This window comes from Tenrec ecaudatus, chromosome 4 (genome assembly GCF_050624435.1).
Source record: "Tenrec ecaudatus isolate mTenEca1 chromosome 4, mTenEca1.hap1, whole genome shotgun sequence".
Taxonomy (NCBI): domain Eukaryota; kingdom Metazoa; phylum Chordata; class Mammalia; order Afrosoricida; family Tenrecidae; genus Tenrec; species Tenrec ecaudatus.
The window spans coordinates 166,351,901-166,370,785 of NC_134533.1; the positions used below are offsets into that span (position 1 = coordinate 166,351,901).

Sequence of the window (18,885 nt, forward strand, 5' to 3'; positions counted from 1 at the left end):
ACTTGCACATGAACAATTGGTGGTCTGTTCCACAGTCAACCTCTGCCCTTATTTTGGATGATGATATAGCGCTTCAATACCTACAAATGTAGTCAGTTTGATTCCCATGTATTTCATATGGTGAAGGTCACACGGTTAGTTTCTGTTTCTGTGGTTTAATAAAGGTATCTTCAGTGAAGTCCTTTGAGTTTCAAAGTTCTATCATGTAATCTCCAAATTTATTTCTATCACCAAGGCCATGTTTTCAACTCTTTCCTCTTTGTTTCCAACTTTAATACTGTTATTATCGATGCATTTTTACTGCAAGGTTGATCAATTTCAGACTGAAGAAGTTGGTAGAAATTTTTTATTAATTAGTGATTGGTGCAAAGTTTGAGTTAACTTTGTAGGCATATAGATATTACCCTAATACAGATAGTATTCTCTTTCTGAATAGATCTTGAAATGTTGCTTTCGATGTTAAATGTAGTGACATTTCTTTTGACTTTTCATTACCCACATAACAAACCATATGATTGTATGATTCAAAATGGTCAATAGCATGATGAGAAAATTGAAGAATTCCACCAACTTTTTTCAGCCTAAAAGTGATTGAACATGCAATAAATAGGCAATTGTGGTAATTTCATAATCTTGTGTCAATTTGGGATTTGAAAGGATTAAGAGTGAAGGGGTGGAGTTTAGTCTGTTAATCGGATCATAGTCAATGAAGCCCCTGTGTGGGCCTGACCTTCTCCAGAGAATTCTGGGAACTCCTGTATTTTCCTCTTTGAAACCAGGAGACACTATCTCTTTCTGCTCACACCCTTGGAGATACTCTACACATGGCACAATGTCCTGGGAACTGATGAAGACACATGGATGTACCCTGATGCAACCAGACCTCTGGAGCGACCCCTGCCAGTGCTGAGATGCTTACAACACCACTGGATCCACAAGACTTCTAACCCACTAGCCTGTGATCTTTTTGCATTTGGCATCATTGCATGTATTTCCTGAGTCTGAAGAAGACTTTATAGATTGCTATAGGATATATGGGCTAATATTGGACTTATGGACTTAATCTGGAATGGGCTGGGACGTTTTCTCAATATCCAATTCCTCTTGCATATAAACCTCCTTCTTTTACACATATGAATGTCTATGAATTTGCTTCTCTAGCCTACCCAGACTAACACAGCAATGATAATTTGTGGTCATTGGAATGTGAAAAGTGGAACCAAAGAGGAAGGACATGAAGTTGGAAAAATATAGCCTTGGTGATAAAAGTTAGTTATTGCATGATCGAGTTTTGCAATCCCAAGGACTTCTTCATTGCAATTAACTTTTTCATCATGTACCTTGACAATTGTAATGCACAGGATTCAAAATAACTATACATGTGTGGGGGAAAAATTGAAGAAACAGAATATCATCAGCCAAAATAAAGTCAAGGGTTAACAATGTCAAGTTTGGGTTGAAGACGAAGAACATTAAAACCAGTCCATGAGAGCCAAAATACAACAGTAAATATATGTCCTGAATTTTAAAACCATTTAAAGAACACATTTGATATGTTGAACACTAATGAACAAAGACTAGAGAAGTTGTAGGACGGCATTAAGAGCCATAGACTTGAATAAGGCAAAATACCACTAAGAAGATAAGAAAGAAAAAAGGCTAAAGTGCACATTAGGAGAGACTCTGAAAGTTCCTTTTGATCATAGAATAGCCAAAATCAAATGGAAGAAATGAACTGAATAGTATATTCCAAAAGACAGTTCAAGCAAAATAAAACATTGTAATGAAATGTTTCAGAAAACCAAAAGGGAAGAAGACATAGCATATCTCAAGTTGAAGGAACTGAAGACAATATCCAAGTCTAGAGTTGCCATGGTGAAGCATTCTATAAGGAAAATATTGAACGATATATGAAAAAAACATAAGAAGATGGGAGGAAAACAGAGTCGCTGTACCCAAAAGACCTGGCCAACAGTCATTCGCAGTGTGTTGAAGGATGATTCCAAGCTGCACTAAATGAATTGACCCAATAGCAACGAAATGTTTCAACAGATGATGTAGCACTGGAAGCATTCACTACTAGTCCATGCCAAGAAATTTGGAAGAAAGTTACCTTGCCAATTGATTAAAAGAGGTCCAATTTTGTGCCCATGCCAATGAAACGTTACCCAGCAAAATGCTAGGGTTATCTAATGATCATATGGCATGCAAACAAAACTGCTGAAGATAATTCAATAGCAGATACAGCTTTAATAGGGAGCTTCCAGAAATTAAAGCTGAATTCAGAAAAGGCCATGATATATGAGATATTATTGTTGATATCAGGTGGATCTTGACAGAAAGAATACCAAAAAGATGTTTGCATTTTATAGACTATGCAGAGACATTTAACTGTGTGGATATTAGCAAACAATGGATCAGAAGAATGAGTCTCCGAGAACACCTCACTGTGCTCACGAGGATGAGGAAGCAAGAAGTAGTTGGATGAACAGAAAAAGGAATGCCGCATGGCTTAAAATTGGGAAAGGTGAGTTTCTGGTAAAAGACTGTCGCTAACACAGACAATACATCCACTTCCGTAGCAAAGAACTGCTGCAGAAGACCTCTTAAAATGTTAAAACACAAAGGTATCACTTTGAGGACTAAGTGCACCTGACTCAAGATAGGTATTTTCAATTGCTTTATATGTGTTTGAAAATGGTACAATGAATAAGGAAACCTGGAGAAAAAATTATGCGTTTTAACTATGGTTCTGGTGGAGATGATCCAAAGCATCATAGGATGCTAAAAAAGCATACAAATCTATTTTGGAGAAAATACAGTAATTATCTCCTTAGAAACAAGAGGGCGAAACTTCACTTATTTTGGAGATGTTATCAGAAAGACTAGCCCTTAGAGCAGGGGTGCTCAATACACCGATCGTGTTCTACTAGTTGATCGCAAATGTAGTGTGGGTAGATCGCAAGGTATTAAAAAAAATAGACGTAAGCCTATCATCAATCCCGTCACTTAATTGATATACAGCGCAGCTAATCAGATGCAAGCTTAGGTGTCAAACGCCTGCGCAAACAACTGCGCTAAGTGCTCAAAACTTACAAGCCAAGTTATCGCCAATTTTTAGACTTTGTTTTTTTTTCTCTTTAACGTAAGAAAGGGTATTAAAATGAGTGGGGTAGCTGGACCAAGTAAGAAGACAAAAATGTATCACTTTCATACAGAATGGGAGATTTTGACACTACAAGCTAACATTCAGCTGAAGTCCAGAGCACATGAACGTACAGTCCTGGAACTTACTCGCAGAAGGAAAGTACCCAAACATGAGAAAATGTGCTACCGCCTTAACTGCATGATTCGGCTCTACTTATTTATGTGAGTCGGCCTTTTCCCACATATAGATCATTAAGCCCAAGGACCATTCCACCATGACTGATGATCGTTTGGAAGTGTGCTTGAGGCTGCCTATCAGCAGCTCCTGCCCAGGCTATGCATCCCTGATTCAATCCATTCAATGTAAGATGTCAGGTAATAACAAAAATGTACATAGTTGTGTTGTGCAAGATGGACTCATGTGGTTATGCAAGGTGCAGAGATATACATTGTACATATAAAGAATTCTCTATGCATTTATGAATACATGCAATAAATCAATAAAATCTATGTTTCGCATTTTTGTAGTTGGTAGATCATTTTGACTTGATCATTTTATAAGTAGCTCCCATGCTGAGAAAGTGTGAGTCCCCTGCCTTAGAGAAAGGCATCCATCCTGCTTGGGAAAGTGGAGGGTCAGTGGAAAGGGGAATGCCTTTTTAGGGGTTCATTGACACAATGCCTGCACTAAGAGGCTCAACAGCTGTGGGCAGAGTGCAGAACTGGGCAGTACTTCGCTCTGTGGTGCATAGGCAGTTATGACTCGAAGTCTACTCAGTGGTACTTAACAACCACACAGCACAGCGGCCCTTTTGCTCTCCAAGGATGAGGAGACACCTCAGCAGGATGGAAAGCAATTCCCTTGGCAGGACTTACCGGGCCTTTTCCCCACCAATGCAGATCTCAACCACCTTAAAACTCCATTAGAAGCTCCATAAGCATTTGCTGTCCTTCAAGAAATCGATCGTAATCACTCGTTGGGAATTCCATAAAACTGTCACTACAGCCTTCAGAGTAGGCTTTGAATTCATCTTGGAAGTCTTCCCTCCCTTCCTTACCTTCAGAAAAGTGGGTGTTTGCAGAGAACTTTCTGTTCGTTCTGTCAAGTGGAATCTGACTCCTGGGGACCCACCCTGGAGAATAAAACAGCTGCACGAGGTTTTCAAAACAGGGACCTGTCAGAAGCATATCACCATATCATATTTCAAAATCCACACATTTCTGGTGGATTTGAACTACCAAACTCGCAGCTAAGAGCTGAGGGCTTACCTGTCTGAAACACCAAAGGATTCAGGAATAAAAAAATATATGCTTTTGAATTCTATAGCATGTTGAGTATGTTGGTGGACACTGTAAGACTGGGGCATTTCCCATGTCTCCATGAAGTGACCAGAGCACACGGTCTCAGGACTGACATAGAAGTTTTGATTGGTCTGTGAAGAAAATCCACTTTATCAGAAGATCAGCAGCATCTCAGAGTCCAGCAACAGGGCAGGCAATGTGGAAGCTCTCATTAGCCCCATCTAGTTTTTTTCAAAAGAGAAATGCATTGATTTTGGCCTAAATACAAGGGCTACAGAGGAATCTTAGAAGTTGGAAATAAATTTCCCTCCAGTCTGTCTACTTCCCTTTGTACAGATTCTATAATTGTCTAGGGAAAACCCCACTGAATTATTTGAATTGTAAATACCTTCATTCCAAAAAAGAATTGTATGAAAGAAAGAGGACAGATTTTACCCTACCCACACCCACCCCCCATTTTAAATGACTGATTTGGCATTTCCTGGAAAATGAAGAAGAGCCAACCTTCAAAGTTCAAAGTGCCATTGTGGGAAGCCCATCCACAGTGCCCAGGAGTACTCCTAGAGCAGGCAGCCACCATCTCTGAAGCCGTGTGTATGGTCAGAACACATATTCATAGAGGCAGCTTACAATGCAAGATTCCAGAAGGCAATTTGGAAACGTGTATCAAATTATTTAATATGTGTTCCCATTAACTATATAACTGTATATATTTATTTCTATACTTTACATATTATATACACACTATATGAAATGTTCTAAGTTATTATTGAATCTATTATATTATCTATAATATAATCATATAACTATGAAATATATATTGATTATATAATATGTGTTCCCTAAAATACCATTTCCAATGATTTACTCCAAAAAGATCAAGTCATGAAGTCATTATATTTATGTACCCAAAAATCATGTTTGGGTACATTTGTGTACATTTATGTAAAAAATAAAATAGAGTTCAAGAAAAATAGAGCAATAAATTATCATACATATGTATCTTGAGAAGTTATATAGTCTACCTATCTACATTTAGGTAAAAGCAAACATATTTCAATATATTGTAAGTGACAGAGTCAGTTTTAAGTAAAACCGTTTGTACACAGGGAGATGTTAAAAACACCTTCAAAACAGTAACAGGTGTAATAGATCCCTGAGGGTACAGGAAGGTGGGGGTTGTGAGGAAAGGGGAATGGGGAACTGAGAGAATTGATGGCTTTATAACCTCACTCTATGGGATCAAGCAACAAAATTGAACATGAATGGGTATTTATTGTGTAAGATAAGGGGGGAAAGAACTATTATAGGGAAAATAAATAAGGGTTCCTGGGGGGCGTTGGCATAGGGTTGTGAGGGAGGGGATAAAGGGAAACTGATAAAAAAAGTTGAAGAAGAAAGAAAATGCTTTGAAACTGGCTGCATTATCAATTGTACAACACTGCTTAATTTGAGTGAACTATGGAATGCTATGATACCTGAAAGAGCTTCCAATAGAAAGATTAAATAATTTTTTAAAACTCTTGATGCTATTTCAACAATGTTCCTTATTCAAACTTTACTATATTTTAATTTCTCACAATAAGCTTATGCTATTTTACACGTAATGGTTTAAGAAAATACTAAAGTTGTTTCAACAATAAAAATAGTGAATGTAATTCAGTCTGTCAAAATCTGCTGAAGCTTGAATATCTCACATGAATATAAATGTATCCAAGATATAAAATCAAACTGAATCCTTAGCAATCTTAGAAAATCATATAAACTCACATTATGAGGATGAGAACCAAAATGATAATTCAGCAATTTTATCTTATTCCAATTGATATGAAACCTAGAAATTCTTTGATGTTGTTGTTGGTGTTGTTGTTAAGTTTCTTAACATTCAGGACTGTTTTCTAAAGGGGTGCATTTTAAAACTCGGGGTAAAGACAGTTTATTAGAACGGCTTCAGTATTACTTGAGCTAATTTAATTCTTTCAAAACGTGCATTCCAGGAAGGCCTTCACATGGCCCGGGATATTCTAACCGCACTGTGCAGGCAAGCTCTGCCGTGTACAAAAAAGCAGGAGTTCCTTCGAGAAGGCTTTATGGCTGAACACCACTTTCTTTGATTAGGATGTGAGGGTACCAGAAAGCAGGGAGATAAAGAAAAATCACAGAAATGTGGGGCGTTGCTTTCTAAAGGCATTAGGTTAGGCCCCCAGGAAACCCAAACAGAAAGAAATTATCATGACGAGCAGGCAACATGGTGAAATAGCAACAGAAGGGAGGATGTTCATTAAATTCAAAGGGAAAATCTCCAACAAAGATGCCATGCCAGATCATCAAAGAGCCAGAGCCAACTGGAAAAGCAAGGGTTGCTATTGAACTGAGACGAGAAATAGCAGCCACTGCCTACATCGAGCACTTGACATTCACTTTCTGCTCAGGAAAGTGTTAGGAGCTGTGGGAAGAAGTGAAAAATGGAAGGCAAGGCTCTTTCCTTACACCAAAAAGAGAGGAGGAGAGAAAAATAAGAGCTCAGTTAAAATGTGGAGCTGGAGGAACCATTCGTTAGGTGTCTGATGCTTAGAGAGGAGACTGGTGTGGCCAAGAGGTCCCTGGAGACGGCAGGGGAGGTGAGAGGACAGGAGCTGAGCCTTCGGACTACTCTTTGTAGCAACACCTGCAATGGCTACAGGAAATAGAAAAAAGATGAACAGTTTCTTCGTGTCCAGAAACATGACTGAGGAGGAGCAAGCTCGGGACAAGCTGTGATTCAAGGTGCCTCCCTCTCTAGGTCTTCAGAACAATTGTTTTTGTTTGGCACCTGATTCTAATAAAAACTGAGGACCACCATGACATTGCAAAGAAAAGGAGATGTCATGAAGCAGCAATAGGCAAGAGGAGCGAGAGAGCTGGGAGAATTTTCCGAGGGCTGGCTGTGGGAGGCAGAGGACCGCTCCCAAGAAGCCATCCCTGACAAGGCATGCTGGAGAACTGAGTGGTGTGATCATTAGTGTCCCACCACTCCCCAACAGACCTTGGGTTTGAATTGGGAATCAATCATGTTGCACGCCCCGCTTTGCAGTTAGCCCACCCTCAGCCTCAGCATCCATCAAGGCTTTCTTAAGCCTTTCCTTTTTCTGCTCTGAAGCTTCCCCACTCTCCTGACTGCCTTGAAGCGTTCATAATGCATGTGATGGGGGCTGGCTTCTTTGCTATCTCCTTTGATGTGTGTTGATTTCTACAGTGCAGTTCTGAAAACCTTGGCCACCAGCATCTTTTTAAATTCTAAAAAATTAATGAAGAATTCAAACAGCTTTCATTGATGTGTGTGTGTGTGTGTGTGTGTGTTCCTCATTTCTCTCCCGTGGAGTGGCTGCTGGTTGTGAACTGCTGACCTTTCAGTTGGCAATGCAATGTTTATTGGACAGCGCCGCCAGGCTCTCTCTTTCACTCTTTGGACAGAGAGATAAAAGTGTGCATACAGCATAGTATTTTCAAGATTATGCATGTAAACGGATCAATGATTAACAAGAATATACAAGCGTATGTTCCATTAGTGCCCGTGGGACTAGTACCATCACACATCAGGTAGCCTCTAGAAAATTCCACTCTACATCCATTAAGGAAGGCAAGAAATGAGTCAGTGTTTGAAGAAAATAGGCCGATCCCAGAGTGGTCTAAGTCTCCTGGGGTCCTCAGACTACACTTGAAGCATTGCTGCTTTAAGTCTGTGCTTTACTTTTCCGCATCCACACTTCAGTACACGTCAATACCTTACAACCTGCTGAAAACGCCAGTCACTGCATCAGCTCCCACCGTGTTTGTTAAGCACTCCACAAACCAGCCACACCAAAATGAACACTCTCCTAAATCCATTTGAAGCCTTTGAACATCTTTGTCTTCTCTCGTGTGTCTGTTCCCTTCCAGAGATTCTCACTCTTGCTTTGCAGGCGACTCCGACATGTCACCCACCCTCCTCCAGCCCTAGGCAGAAGGAATCATTCTCCATCGATAACATTTTCCGTTGGCACCCATGTCATTTCCTCGTGTTCCTAGGCACTAGATGCACTGGTGGCAGAGTGGGTTACACGATGGGCTGCTAACCCCAAGGTCAGGAGCTTGAAACCAGCACTTTTCCAAGGGTAAAAGACAGGGTTTCTTCTCCTGTAAAAAATTACAGTCACAGAAACCCAGTCCGATGGGGTCCCGATCAGTCAGAATCAACTCGATGGCAGTGGGGTTTTTCGTCATGGGTGACCTCATGGCGAAATGTTAGCTGCTAAGCAAAGTCAATGTTTTGAACCCAGGTACAGCAACCTTGGAAACCCAACGAGGTAGTTCTCCTTGACTTAGAGGGTCACTTTGAGTTACAGTTGAATGGATAACAGACCACCACAACGGGGTTGCCTCCTTCCTTCATCCCACCATCACGTAATGAGCACCTGATGTGTGCTGTGCCGGAAGTACTGGAAACAGGACCTGTACCCTGCTCTTAGGAAACTCAGTGTCCTGCGGCACGGGAGAGAAGAAACTATAATTCACTACTTTTTGAATTTCCCATTCCTGGCACCTGGTGGTTGTTTAAAACTACTTTGTTTTGCTAATTACCCTGAGATGATAAACGTTCTACCTGACTTTTTCTTTATCGTTTCCTGTCTTATAATTTTATGATTATAAATGTGATTCAATGGCAAGGTGGTTCTTAAAGCTTAGGATCCAGTAATTAAGAAATGAATCTTTTAGATTTATTAGTGCTTTTAATTATTTACACTTAAAGGCAATAAGCAGAGATGTGCAACCCTAACTCAATTGTATAGGGATGCTTCGTACATGACATACCATATGTGAACATTCTGTAGATTCTTAAATGTACTTTTTCAGCTTTGTCTTCATAACCAAATAGGGGATTACACACTTTCATTGTGTCCCATTTCCTGGATGCCTCGTGGAATATTGCTCATCATAGGGCCAGGCAACACAGAGTCTTCGCATCAAAGTACAAGTATCGCTTTTTAAACTTCACAGATCGCAATTAGCAAACGCTCTCCTGAAACACAGACATCTCTCAGGGGCCACCAGGGAGCCCAGTGAACTGGTTCCCTTCATAAAACTTGGTGAAGCACAAACGAAAGAGTGTTTCTGCAGATGGGACACAAAATGGAATTTGTGTTTTGGAAAGGATTGGGGGTTTTGTTTTAATCTCCTAGCAAGAGTGTTTCAAGCAGCTACATGACACACTGCTCATTACTAACAGAGAGGGTCTCCACCGCTTGTGCAGAATCGGAAATCCCATGCCTGCGTGAATGCTGTCGCTTCTGCAGAAGCAGCTGAAAGACTGGGCTGGAGTTGTTGCTTAATTGGCCACAAGCTGGATTCTTGTTTTGCTGGGCTCTCGTTGCTCTGTTGCTATCAGGCCTGAAGAGCTCATTGTAGCGGACTGACCTCGGATGGGGGTGCCTGCTCTCCCCATGACACCCACAGGCTTTCCCGCACCGCACTCCGATGTCCTCCCTGGCTGGTCCTCCCAGTCCTGTAAGGCAGGGTGATCTGTGTGGCATCTCTGTTCCCAAAAAGCCAGGCCTCATCATTGAAATGCAGGTAGTCCTTCCATTAGCAGGGGCTGCCGAGCATCGTTCAAGTGGCGGGAGACAAACAACTCTCACACTGCATACCAAGTGGCATCACATTTAACTGAATCATTTTATTATGAATACATTCTGGGCTGCCACTGTGAGCCACGGGTGTAAAATATGCCGGCAAATGGATCTCTGCTAATTACGTTTCATGCATATTTCAGAACTTTCCACAGAGATGCTGGAGGATGGTGTTCATAAAAGATATATTTTACAACCAGGTTCACTTGCATTTGGCACCAAGACCTCCAACTAGTTGGTAACAAAGATAAGCTCGCTCCCACTGCCTGTGGTGCTCACTGCAGCTGGAAGACTGCAATTCCCTCTAACGCCATCAGCACTGCTTGGAAATGAAACCACTCTTCAAACCCACGTGCACATACATTGTTGTAGAAAAGCACATCACTAATAAATCATCTCTTTCCCACATTGTTTTCTGTAGCTGTTTTCAATTTTACTCAGACAGAGTTGAAGAAACAAGCCTTTGGTGAAAAAGGATGGGGGGGGGGGTAGCAGGAGAGCGTCAGAAAGCGCCATTACCTGCTTCTGGGTGGAATAGTAAAGGACACAAGTGACCGCTCTCTCGTGGCTTTTCACTCTCCTGCGGGCTTCATTTTTCATTGCCAGCACAGCTAGCTGGTTGTTAAATGAGATGAAAAGGCGTCCGTGAGCTTCATCAAAGTGGAAGAGGCATCTGAAGTCCTGACTTTTGGGGAAAGAGCAAGCTACCCTCTGGATGGACAGCTGGTGTTGAATATCCCAGAGCCGCAAAACCTAGATGAAAAGTGGCAAAAGCCATGTGATTGTGTCACAAATAATTCTGACTTTTAGCCATTGTTCCCTGTCTCACCCTTGATCTGGGCCAGCGCGTTGCTTCCCCTGCAGTGCTACAGCTGGTAACACTTCTATTATTTGTATCTCAATGAACTGTTTACACACCTCCTAATTGTAAGCATGGAACTATGGTGGCATATTGGGCTAAGAGACTGCTTACCTCAAGGACAGAAGTTCAAACTCAACAGCCACTCCCTGGAAGAAAGATAGGGCTGCCTGTCCCTTGTTAAGATTAACAACCAGGAAAACCGGCAGATGTAGTTCTGCTCTGTCCTTACAGGGTCCCTGAGACTGAATCACCTTGACGACAGTGGGTTTGGGTCATGGTTGCTATGGTTTGCAATGCAAGCAATGCTAGAAAAGAATAATGGATCCCTAAAGGTGACTGCATTCTGATGCTCAGAGCCCGTGAATATGTACATTACTTCGCAAAGAGATCTTGCAAATTCAATCAAATTCAGACCCTTGAGAAGACATTTTTTTCTGGATTATTTGGTGGGTCCAAAATATTTACAAGGATCTTTACAATAGAAAACTCACAATAAAGTTCATATATATATAATTTATAAATAACTTAATACCATTTACCAATAAACTATTTTTACACAAATACCACGTGCGTCATACATTTGCCAACTGCTCCCTCCACCCAGAAGGTATTTTTGTGTGTAGATTTTTCAAATTAATTTTTGACAGTAACATGTAATAAGGGGGGAAAAACCCAACATATAAACATTTACAAAAAATGCCTCTCAGGTAGAGCCCGCCGATCAAAAGATATAGCATCTGGGGTCTTAAAGACTTGAAAATAAACCAGTAGTCATTTAGCTCAGAAGCAACAAAGTCCACATAGAAGAAGCACACTAGCCTGTATGATGATGAGGTGCCAAAGAGAAGAGGTATCAGGCAACACAGAACAAAAAATTGTATCATTGTGTGCTCACCTCCCAGATACAATTGCTGAAGACAAATGGGTGTATAAGCAAATGTGGTGAAGAAAGTTGATGGTATCCGGCTATCAAAAGATCTAGCATCTGAAAGCCCACATGGAAGAAGCACATAGCCTTAGTGATCACAAGGTGTCAAAGGGATCAAGTATAAGGCATTAAATCTCAGAAAATCATATCATTGTGAATGAGAGGGAATGGGGACCCAAACCCCATCTGTAGGCAACTGGACGTCCCCTCACAGAAGGGTTGCAGGGAGAAGTTGAGCCAGTCAGGGTGCAGTGTAGCACTGATGAAACATACAACTTTCCCCTAGTTCCTAATGCTTCCTCCACCCTCTCCACCCCCCGCCCCCCATTATCATGATCCCAATTCTACCTTACAAATTTGGCCAGACCAGAAGATGTACATGGGTACAGTTAAGAGCTGGAAACCAAGGGAATCTAGGACAGATGATCCCTTCAGGATGAGAGGGTGGAGGGAGGGTGGGGTATAAAGGAGGAACCGCTTATAAGGATCCACATATAACCTCCTCCCTGGGGGACAGACAACAGAAAATTGGGTGAAAGGAGATGTCGGACAGTGTTAAGATATAACAAAATAATAATTTCTAAATTATGAAGTGTTCATGAGGGAGGACGGGAGGGAGGGAGGGAGGGGTAAAAATGAGGAGATGATGCCAGGGGTTTACGTGGAGAGCAAATGTTTTGAGAGTGATGAGGGTAATGAATGTACAAATGGGCTTTATATAATTGATGTATGTGTGGATTGTGATAAGAGTTATATGAGCCCCCAATAAAATGATTTAGAAAGAAAATGATCAGGTTTCAGCAGGGAAAAAAATGCCTCTCAGGATGTATATGTGTATATTGCACATTTCTTGAGTACCATACCTTTTCATTCACACACACACACACACACACACAGGCACACACACACACACACAAACGAATCCTGCAGGTGTGTGGTAGTAATGCTTTGGGCTGCAGTAGTTTGTAACCACCCGGCATTCCTCAAAAGAAAGACTGAGTTTTCTATTCCCAAAAGAGTAACAGTCTTAGAATCTCACAGGCGCAGTTCTACCTTGTCCTATAGGGTTGCTATGGGTCAATATTGGCTTGATGGTGTGAGTTGGGTTTGTTTTGTTTTTTAATCATTTTATTGTGGGCCCGCGCAACTCTTATGACAATCCATACATTCATGTATTGTGCCAAGCACATTTGTACATTTGTTGCCATCATTGTTCTCATTTATCCTCTTGTGATTGACTAACTTCACTCACCAGAATGGCTTCCAGGTCTATCCATGTCACGAGGTGTTTCAGTTTCCTTGATGCTTTTTAGGGATCCACTGTGTGCATATACCAGAGGTTCTTTATCCATTCTTCCTCTGATACTGTGAAATGTGCTGCAATGAACAGGCAAGGGAATAGGCTTTATCGTGCTCTGTCTTCTTTGGAGCAGATGTCCATCACAGGCATTGCTGGGCTGCGTGGGAGTTCTATTCTCAGCTGTCTTGAGTCTCACCAGATTGCTTTCCGCAATAGTTGTGTTCATTTCACAAGCCCTCTGACAGTGTCCTAGAGTTGCAAATCTCCACATCCTCTCCGGCATTTGTGTTCTCTGTTCTTTTGAACTGATCCATCATTGTGATGGACTTGCATCTCCTAGATGGCTGGTGATCTGGAACATTTCCGTATGTGTCTGTTAGCCTTTGTGAATTGTCTGTTCATGTTGTTTACCCACCTTTGGATTATTTGTTGCTTATATGTGGGGATTGTGTTTGTTAGCCTTTGTGAATTGTCTATTCATGTCATTTACCCACCTTTGGATTATTTGTGGTTTATATGTGGGGATTTTTTTTTAGATTCTGCCAAGTTCTGTAGATTTTATTAAATAATCCCTTGTCTGTTAAATCATGCTAAAGATTTTTTTTTTACCCCAATCCGTGGGCTCTTCTGATGAAGCCTCTTAATAGGCATCAGGGTTTTACTTTCAACAGGTTGCATCATCTATTTTGTCTGCCATTGCATGTACTTCCTTTATTGTATTTGGTAGTCTGTGTATGCCCTGAAATAGGCACTTACACTTTCCCATTGATGATCCTTATAGCCCTATGGTTTACAACTAGGTCTCTAATACATCTTGAGCTTGTTTTGTGGTGGGGGCAGGGTACGGGTCCTGTTTCACTCTTCGGTAGATAGAGACCCATGTTCCCACCACTGTTTGCCGCAGAGCCTGGCACTTTCCTATTTAGTGTTGTTGGTCCTTTGTTGAAAATCGGTCAGCTGAAGGCGGATGCTTTTACTCCTGGGTTTTGTATCCTGCTCCGTATGAAATGACCATTACGCGCAGGAAGGCTATTGGGCTGCGGCTGTGTATTCGATTTTGAGGTCTAGTATCCCAAGGCCTCCTGATCGTTCTTCTTCTTGAGTCCTTTGCTTACCCTGGGTCTCTTCCCTCTCCACATGAAGTTGGTAATTCAATTTTCTGTTTCATTAACGAGTGAAGTTGGGATTTGGATAGGAATTGCATTGTGTTTGTAGATTGCTTTAGGTAATATTGACATTTTCACAATATTAAGTCTTCCTATGTATGAACACAGATATTCTTCGATTTTTGTTGGTGGCTTTTGGTTTCTTGTAATACTATTCTGTAGTTGTCACTACATTCAAATCTTTAAAATTGCATTTGTTTTCACTTTCATTTTTCTACTAACTTTTTGAAGCTCCTTCATATATATGCACATATAAATAAACATATAAATACATATATAAATAAACATACATATAAATAAACACACATATATATGAATATGGATATATACCTAAACACAAATATGAAATAGAAGTAGTATTCCAATGAACCACGAGATATTAGATTCAGATGTAAACATAATCAAGACACAGGAATAACATGCATCTGTCATACAACAAACACTGAAGCCACACTCAGGGACGTTTTCACTCAAATAATTATTTTTAGTAGTTTGGATTCCCTCCTGACTCCCTTCATTCCAGTGAGGGTGAGTTATAGGAAACTCCTGAAGAGACAACAGTATTTCGACATATTTACATATGTATATCTTTGTGTCTTAATTTCCCAATATATTATTTGTATACCTATTGATTCCCTCCTCTGAAGAAAGAGTAGTTACTTATACACCTTTTCTCCTTTTTCTTTCCCATTCCTCCTAATCTAATAATTGTTAAGCCATGTTGGTTGTCACAGTTTTAAATAATATACGTACACATTACTTATGCTGTCATTAATTTAAGGCAGTATCCCGGACTCTCCTCAATGGAAGAATAGGTTAGTGATATCATGGATGTGATTTAAGTGAGGTGTCCAGAATAGAGCCAACACCTTTGATCACCCTTATAGGTGCTTCAAGCAGTTCATGAAGAAGCTGCTCTGTCATGTTTTATAGGAAGCCTGGGAGTTTAGCGGCTTCCAGATTAGGCTGCTAATCTCAAGGTCAGCATTTCGAAACTACAAATTGCTTCTCTGGAGAAAGATGTGGCTTTCTACTCCAGCAACCCACAGGGGCAGTTCTCATCTGTCATAAGCTCCCGTGACTCAGCATCAATTCAGGGCCAGTGAGAGTTTGGTTGGGGCATCATACTTTACACTTACCTTGGGGGCTTGATTAAACAGAAGCTTAGATGGTATCCCCAGATACAAATGATCAAATCAGATCGCTTTCATCCTACCTTCAAAATCTGATGCTTTGCATTATTTTTGGTTTTGATTTGGAGTTCCAAAGTGACCCTATAATTTTGAATCCTAATTCAAGTGTATTGACTTGATTTCTCCACCCATGCCATGAGACATAATGAACACACAAGAATTACTTTTTTTGAATTTGTTGAATGTTGTGGCTCACCTAATACCTCATGATTGTATGAAGTTTGTTGATGAAAAGATTATATCGTGAAGGTACAAGAATATAGCATTACTCAGGAAGGTAAAAAAAAACCTTTCATTTCTACATGATTATTCATGTAGCTTCAAATCTCATATAATCTGTAATGATATTTCATGAGACTTTTTCAAACAGATTTCAGAAATAACTAGTTGTTATATAGGATCACCTATCTACTGAGGCTCTTAATAAACATGAGCTAACCTAGTCAATCCTACCAGATACACAGCATGGCTAATACTTTTAACCCAAAGAATATATGTATGAATATATTAATAAATAAAAATTAGGTGTTCTTAGCAAGAACTTAAAGAACTATTTATTTTAGTTCTTAATCATTACTAAACTATTTTTAAGCTACTGGCAGCCCTCCAGAAAATGTTTATCCTCAAAAGTATAAATTGTACAAGAACAAGATATGCAAATATATGTCGATGTGCTCTAAGTATAAATAGAATCCATACACTGTTATTTTCAACATTGAAGTCATAACAAAGTCATACCACTGATCTTATACTTCATTGTTTCGCAAAGGCTTGTTGGGTCCTGTACGGACCCCTCTACAAATGAGAATCTTTCTTCACATCAGAATAACAATCTGGGGCATAGTTAAACATAGCTAAACAATAAGACAAAAATATTAATGAACTATAATTTTCCGAGAATAATTCTCCATTGTATTGTTTAAGTAATTTATGTTGGCTCTAATATTTCATTGACGTTTAGTCACATAAAGTAAAAATTAAAAACAGATGAATCGTTGCTTTACTGGTTTTCCACAGGTGACTTCTTGCTATTTGCAAATGAAACTAAAGATATTTTATCAGAACGTGAATATTCCTTAATTTTTCTTAAATCTAACTTTTCATTATGCTGTTTGATTTCTTCTGTCTAGTGTCCAAAACGTTCTCAAATAATATCCCCCCTAAGTCTATATTCCACGTTTAGTTATCAAGATTTACTTTCTGCTGAGAATCAAAGCAATGAGTTGATCACATTGGCATCGGTGCCTGCAAGCAGTGTTCCAGCATGCTTCTAGAAACTCTGTGAGGGCAAGATCCCTGCCCTAACTTTTCCCATACTTCCCTATATCAGTGATTTTAAATCTTGACGGAGAAATACCTACATGGTCTTGAAGGACATGGTGAGGAAAATCAAATCCTGAAGTCTTTTAGTAAGGTTTGCAACGAATGTAAAGAAAACGAAAATCTTCACAGCTGGACCAGTAAGTAACACCATGATAAGTGGAGAAAAGATGGAGGATTTCACTTTACTTAGTGCTCTTGGAAGTGGATTTCACTAGACAGAGCTGGTTCACAAGGTTTCTTTAAAATATGAAAGAGCAAAAATGCCACGTGGAGGACTAAGAAGCACCAGAACCAAAGTATGGTATTTTCCATGTATAAGGAAGACCACCGAAGGGTTGGGTGCGTTAGTTATTGTGCTAGTTAAATATTGCAGGTATAGACTGTGGGACGGACAATCAAATCTGTTTGGAAGAAGTACAGCCATGACCTGCCTTAGAAGCAAGGCTCGTGAGACCTCATCTCAGGTACGTTGGTCATATTATCAGAAGGGATCAATCCCTGAAGAAAGACATCATGCTTCATAAAATAAAGGGTCAACAAAAGAGAGGAAAACTCTCAACGTGGTAGATTGACCAAATAGTGGGTTCCAATGGGATGATGACTTCGAGGAGAGTGCAGGAGCGAGCAGGGGTTCCGCTAGTTGTCGGTTGCGGTGAAGGAGTCGGACTCAACTCTACGGCAGCCAACCGGAATTGCACGAGGCCTTCAGAAATTCTCCATGCGTGGGCTCTTTCCTTAGGTCACATGAACTAGAATTTCTGAAAGTGAGGCTCAAGTATTAGTATATATTTTAAATTTTCCTAGGTGTTTATATTGTGATGTTCCTTAACTGCTCAACTTTTCTTGGTTTAAAGGTCAGGGCTAATCTCGTTGGACAAAAATCTTTTTTTCAAGCTTACTTTATATCTTGTTTTAACTGCTAACATTTGAATAATTCAAGATTATAAGCAAACGCTGTATTATCCTTATACACCCAAAACTGGGAACTGTAAATGAGAACACATGGACTCTACCTGGATTGTTTGTTGGGTTTTGGGGGTTCTTTTCATATTGAACTTTTTAAAAAAAGTCATTTTATTGGGGAATCTTACAGATATTATAACCAAACATAAATCAGTTATAGCAAGCAAATTTGTACATATGTTGCCATCATCATTTTTTCAAAACATTATCTTCCTACTTGAGCCCTATTATTAGCTCCTCTTTTTCCCCTCCCTCACCCTCCCACCCTTGTGAACCTTTGATAAATTATAAATGGCTATTAAAACTACCCAGTTGGACCTCCTAGGGAGAGCCAACCTCCTTCAGAGGCTTACTTGTGTGTGTCCCTGATAGAGATCACCATACTGGGGTCAAATGGTCATAAGCCATGCCCTGACTGTCTCTGGAAAGCCCTGGATCAGTGATCGTAAGGTCTTATGTCTTCCATTGTGTACATGTCCCAATCATGGTCCCAACCCTGCTCCAGGAGTACTACCTGAAACTACATCATATTAATATACCTCCAATTCTGCTTATGTGACAGTCTTCTTGGACATACCATGTCCTTTCTAAAACTGTGCATCCCAGTAAACTCTGGGACATCATTATGACCTCATACTAACAGTCTCCCTCATTGAGCTGCTGTAGTTGTCTTGTCCTTGTCCATTTCAGAATTAATAAATGTTCTCTTTATTGAAAATTAAAAAAACAAAAAACTACCCACGTTTATTAATTTAAGCTTGTGATTTTGCCTTTTCGTCTTTCAACAGTCTACTAAAAGCGATGTCTACCAGCTCTGAAATTTGGTGTCTTCTGTCTAGAATTTAGGGAAACAGCCAAATACATGGTCTAAATGTCTCAAAATAACAGAAATTCAAACAGGTTTTAAAAAAAAGTATTGTAAAGATTAGGAGCCCTGGTGTCACTTCAGTTTGCTAACAACAAGCTCAGCAGTCCAAATCCACCAACCGCTCCGCGGAGGAAAACAAGGCTCTGCGTCGGAACAGACGCGCAGTCTTGGGAACCCTAAGGAGCCCT

General features: G+C 40.2%; 1 protein-coding gene across 1 annotated transcript in view; it reads right to left on the minus strand.

Annotated features, from left to right (window-relative positions):
• Window positions 1-18,885, minus strand: part of WDR49 (WD repeat domain 49) — a 138,229-nt gene that overhangs the window by 84,836 nt on the left and 34,508 nt on the right. Inside the window, exon 6 of the mRNA XM_075548893.1 lies at window positions 10,614-10,847. Coding sequence (XP_075405008.1) covers window positions 10,614-10,847 — 234 coding nt within the window. The remainder of the gene's footprint in view (window positions 1-10,613; window positions 10,848-18,885) is intronic.